At 33.6% G+C, this 6,000-nt stretch overlaps 1 protein-coding gene across 2 annotated transcripts in view; it reads left to right on the plus strand.

Moving 5' to 3' along the window:
- The window catches only part of LOC149571461 (R3H domain protein), a 46,206-nt gene extending 43,668 nt beyond the window's left edge, over positions 1-2,538 (plus strand). For both annotated transcript variants that reach the window (XM_089812976.1, XM_089812977.1), the window contains exons 8-9: positions 1,977-2,078; positions 2,168-2,538. In XM_089812976.1, coding sequence (XP_089669102.1) covers positions 1,977-2,078; positions 2,168-2,362 — 297 coding nt within the window. In that variant the 3' untranslated portion in view covers positions 2,363-2,538. The remainder of the gene's footprint in view (positions 1-1,976; positions 2,079-2,167) is intronic.
- Positions 2,539-6,000: the final 3,462 nt, after the last annotated feature.

The following is a 6,000-nucleotide window of genomic DNA, read 5'->3' on the forward strand; positions in this document are numbered from 1 at the left end:
GGATGCAATCTCACATTCTCCTTGAAAAATAAGTCAACTACATGCAGTGCATCTGAATTCTTCTTGCAATCAACCTTTCCGTCTTTTGTGAATGCGATCAACCTTTCCGTCTATTGAAGTCTTTTTAATATTTGTTGTGTTATGTCAGTCACTTTAGGGCTGACACGACAAGTAAAAAACAAAAAAAAAACTCAAAAAACATTAGCGTAACATCAAATTTGTTCCCAATTCACCGACGTCATCGCAAAGTCTTTCCAGGTGCGCTAAAGACAAACAAATGTCTGCCAAATTCGTGACAAATTTGACCAGGGTCCTGCTGAGCAAATTTGCCACTAATTCCTCAAACTGGTGGCAAATTTATAGTGAATGAGAATCAACCCGACTTTATGCAGAACCGACTTTTGAATTTGCCCTGGACTAAGTGAATATGGTAACCTAGTATATAGGCTTGGCCAACATTGAAATAAAGTTACAATGTTATTTGGTAAAGATGATAGCCATCCTAGTTTTGTGTATAGCCATTGCCAGCATTCTTGGGAGAAAGTGCAGTTAGCAACATATGATTGACATCCTCCTTGGTGTTGTTATATAAGAGGCAAATTGAGGGACCCTGAAAACCATTCCTTTTAAACCGGTTTGCTGTTAAAATTTGAACTTGTAAAGCTGCCAAGTGAAGATGCCTGCCATTGGCATGCATTGTTGGGAGAAAGTGCAGTTAGCAGCATATGATTGACATCCTCCTTGGTGTTGTTATATAAGAGGCAAATTGAGGGAACCCTGAAAACCATTCATTTTAAACCAGTTTTCTGTTAAAATTTGAACTTGTAAAGCTGCCAAGTGAAGAGGCCTGCCATTGGCATGCATTGTTTGTTGTGACACAAGTGGATCGGTAATTGAGACTTCGGCCTTTTTCTTGCTGCCTAGATGCTAACTTACATCCATCCTTCGCATTACATAATCTTGACTTAGAGCCATTCCATATTTTTATATCCTATGTTGATATTGGCTAGAGGCAAGCTGTTAGTGTAGTTTGATAATGTCATTTAAGTTCCAAATTCTCCAATGCTATAAGAAATTTTCCTTGATATTTAGAGGATTTGTGAAATCACTTTTGTGTTCCATTCCTCATCTATTTTGAATCACACCATTTTTCATGATTCTTGTACTTTGGATTTGTTCAACCCTGAAAAGCTTTCATCATGCATAATTTTGAGGTTGCCCTCAAAACTCTCACTGTTTCCATCTTCTTTGTCTTGATAAAATTTTACTTGGAATCTGGATACATTTGAACTGCATGAGTACTATTTTATATTTTCATTTTCCCATAATTGGGAATCTCTTCTTTCAGGTTTGAAATGCATACCAATTTTGTGCTGTTTGCATACCATGGCATGAATTAATTTATATGGAAATGTTCAATTGATATATTCACACAGACGCATGATTAACGTGGACAGAATAATCAAGCCACTCTCTGGTCATCATTAATGATGATTAAACAAAGTCAACCTGCTGCAATTAGTGGGTCCACTACAATTACACTGGTTTTTGTTTGCTTTCTAAACATGATTGTTTCTTTATATGTGATAAAATCATGATGTTCTCCAGCATGCACATGTTTTGTTCTCTTTGAGCTCTTGTCCTGATGATGTTTCACAGAGTGTGACCCAAAACATTCATTCAGAAGTTCGTACACAATCTAGATCCAGAAGCAACAATAAATCAATATGGATTGTGGAAACCTGCTAGCAATCATAATCTTCGTTTTTTAATATTATAATCATGGTGTCCCTTGAAGCCATTTCAATCTGGCTGATTCAGCACGTATTAAGTTATAGATATAAGATACCGTGTATAAGTTCTGTTGACACCTGGCAAAAATTGTCACCATGATTCTTCTTTGTAGAGTTGGATTTGTTTGTCCAAAGAGATTGAATTCAGTGTGCACTCTAGCTGATTAATTTTGAAATTGACAGGACAAGATCTTGACCTATGTAAATAGTTCCGAAAACAATGAAGTTCTTATTCTAGAAGCCGAAAATCCTTTCCACCGTCTACTTCTCCATGGAATTTGTGAGGTAATTTAAAAATTTTGTGATTTGGGAAATTTTAAATTTTTTGTTTTACTGCCCTAACTTATTTCCTACCTTCGGTTGTTTCTATTCAGTACTATGGCTTGGTATCCAATACAGTTTCCAAGTGGGAAGATAAAGCAGGAGAGCGTTCTTTGGTGACTAGAACCCACATCAGGAAAAAGAAGCAATCTGAGAGTTCAAATTTAAATGTACCTATTCCGATGAAGCTTGTTAGTTTTCTTAGCATCCTAAAGAATGGTGTCCCAAAGACGGAAGCAGCAGCTTAAAGGCTAACGATGCCTAGTGCTTAAATTTGTCTGTAAAATCATACTTTCTGTGGGATAATCTCTACATCTGTAAAACGAGAGTCCAATGTAAGCATAGCATATGTTATATCAATTCTATGATTGTAAATTGTCTGATTATGTAATTTTTCAGTTAAAAAATGTGACTGTTTCCTTTATGTTTGGAGTCTTATATTTGGCTTGGTGAACTGCGTCTTTTTATTTTTTTGACTGAGTAATGCATCAATAAAACTTGAAGCAACCCTTGCGTCTCGATTGTATTAAAATGCAATTACTAGAAATGCTGAAAACGTATCTCTGGATTTTATTTCCTCGGTGCCAGATAGTATTGGAAACCTGGTGTGCGAAAATGCACACCGACAAGGGCCAACGCGCTTCAATTGGATGCAATATGAAAATAATAATAAGTTTACTACATCAGGGTTACAAGTTTTGCAATCAACTGCTAGGCGTTTGATGGGGCCTGCAAAAATTTAAATAAAGCGAAATGTACTTGGGTCATTTTTGACGAGGAGATATAATTAAATAAATTGCTTTCTTTACACTTAATCTAAAATATGCCTAGGTGCCAAATTGTATGTGTCCAATTTTCTTTAAGAGAATCTGGTACGCATCTAAGGGAAATTGGGACAGCTTCTAGGGTCTGGCTAAGTCAAATAAAGCCATCAGGTAATCAATGAGAGTTCAATTTTTCGTTATTGATGTGGATGGTTCGGTGGAGTTCGATATAGAAATATGCAGACTACGCAAGATTCACTAAGGTGGGTTTTGTATGAAAGAAATGATGCTTTCCATACCTGCAAACAAGATTTTCAGATACTGAAGCATGAAATAGATACTCTAAACATAAATGACATGTTCCAACTCGCTAAAATAGAGAAGTTGTTCAGTTTATGAAAGATAAATAACAATCCGAAGGTGGTATGTGATTGCAGAAATTAATCAGATGATCAACAATTGAGAATCCATAAAGGATTCTCTGTTGTTGCAGACGGATCATGAAACCCCAAAATTTAATTTGCAAAAACAATTAAGTGAAATTAAAGTATATTAATCATGAAAAAGCATTTGAAACCCCGGCACGCGCGCTATATATTGTTTGATATTGAAGAATATTCCGCAACCTATTACATTCCACAAGCTACAAGAAACAAGTAATAATTCAAAGCCACTGACTGCAAACTTATTCCACTCCAATCTCCTCTACAAATCTGATCAAACACTTGAAAACAGTTACAGGCAACCCATTTCTCGCTCGTTATGGTGCGTGGGATGTTGTTCCCATACAACCCTGAAAAATAACATTTATATTCTTTTTTTATTATATTTAGATAAAATCTAGCTTAATCATCCCTCTTTATTCGGTGCGATACTATCGTTTAAAAGTTTTTTTGAATTTTTAAAATATTATTCTTCTAAAATATAGTTTACAAATTGTATTATATCACAAAATGTATCAGCCTACAATTCAAAAAAGGAAAAGAAAAAAATAAAAGAAAAAAATTCAACCTATTACTATATCATGACCAAAAAAAAAACTGACACGATGTCAGTAATTCCTGCCATTATATATGTAATCTCTAATTAGTTTTAGATTAGATATATTATGCATAATTATATTCAAAAAATATTGAACCATTTCTTACTTCATTTACAATATAACTTATATAACTTTATTTTGATTGAATACATGAAGGTCCTTGCTCTATTTTACATAAGACTGTTTGAGAAATTGCAGTTCTCCATTTTCTTTGTTAACCTTTAGGAAATCTTTGATCTTCAACAAAAGTATGTTATCAAATAGATTGTAAAGTCATGTGAGGCCATATTTTACTTCTTCATTGTTAACTCTTATCATACCATCAATTAGTCACTTCATAAACTTGGGAAACTACTTTCATCGCCACTATACTTTCAAAGCAACATTAAAAGATATGAGTATTTTTGAAGATTCAATAAGTGCCCTTGTGAATTCCTTGTACTTGTCTTCATTGCTTGCTTTCCAAATATAGCACAAAATTTCAGTCGTAAACAAATCTAAATATATTATACCTATCTAAATAATTACAATACATGTATGTAATTCCTTCCAATTAGCCTTGCTATTGCTTCCCATAATAAGCCATTGCAAAACATATTCTATAGTTCTTTAGAATAAAAGCACGCAAAGAAAATATGCTTGGTTAGTTCACGCCTTACTTTCAAAGCAACATTAGAATATATGAGTATTTTTGAAGTCTCAATAAATGCCCTCGTGAATTCTTTGTACTTGTCTTCATTTCTTGCCTTCCAAATATAGCAGAAAATTTCAGATGTAAACAAATCTAAACATTTTATACCTGTCTAAATTATTACAATCCCTATATGTAATTCCTTCCAATTAACCTCCCTATTGACTCCCATAACAAGTCATTGCAAAACATATTCTATAGTTTTTTAGAATTAAAGTATTCAAAGAAAATATGCTTGGTTGATTCACACCCAATACACAAGACATATTTCAATATCAGAAGAATCTTTTTGACAACCATTGGGAAATAAGCAACTATCTGAAACATGTATTTTTTAGGCTCAAGACTGATTGACAATGACTAAACATTTGTTGCCTTTCTAACCATCTAATTAACATTCCAACAAATGTTCAAATAATCATAAATAGAATAATAGTTAGAAAGAGATTTGTAAATTATTTTGGTTTTTAACATTAAATAAGAAATAATCAACTTGCCATTTATAATCTTTATAGTTATTAATATTTTGACGTTTAATTGTCCATTGAAACCCTTCATGGGCTTCTTTAAAGATACGAGATCTCCAAAATGTATATTCACTACTTAAAGAAGTTCAATATTTAAGTTGTCTATTATGATTAAATTTGTTGAAATATTTAATATCTTGTAAAAACCAATTTTGGTTGAGCAACCTTTGAGTCAATGCTTTGCCTCTAGGTTCTAAAGTCCACCATATGGATCTATAAGCAAACAATTGACTATTGTTGTCATTAGCGAATAGGCAATTACAAACTTTGACTTTACTAATCTCCCAAGCATTGCATTGAATTCTAAACACTTCATATCCTGTAGGGACATTTTGCTAATGAGGATATCATAGAGGGCAATGATTTTCAGCTTTTAGCTTGCTTGGGTACAATACCATTACTTTCCAAGGCTTGTCACCATCACAAGCCCTAATAATCAATTTAACAAGGGTAATTACTTTCTTCTAGGTTTGGGTCCACATTATTCTCCACATTATATTCTTCAAGTTCAACAAAACTTGCAATATCATTGGCAAATTGTTTATTAAGAAAAATCATTGTTGTCAAGATGTAAGCCCTTGAAACTAGGGATAAGACACAATTCTCTCAAATAACAGTGCACAATATCTGAGGCAATAACATAGAGTGAATGTGCAAGATGTTAGCCTTTTATGGTAGATCTTTATAAGGTAAACTCCCCAGAGAGAAAAAGAGGGCCATTCATATCCATTTTAGCTACACCATTTCTTAGCAAGGTGTTAACCATGCTACAATAGGCTTCAAAGAAACCAAATGCTTCAATGACAATCCTCAAAATTGACCATTTTACCCTATCACGTGCATTCTCAATGTCTAGAGTATG

The sequence above is a fragment of the Cupressus sempervirens genome, chromosome 2, assembly GCF_028749045.1.
Source record: "Cupressus sempervirens isolate cs-2001-9-10 chromosome 2, ASM2874904v1, whole genome shotgun sequence".
NCBI lineage: Eukaryota > Viridiplantae > Streptophyta > Pinopsida > Cupressales > Cupressaceae > Cupressus > Cupressus sempervirens.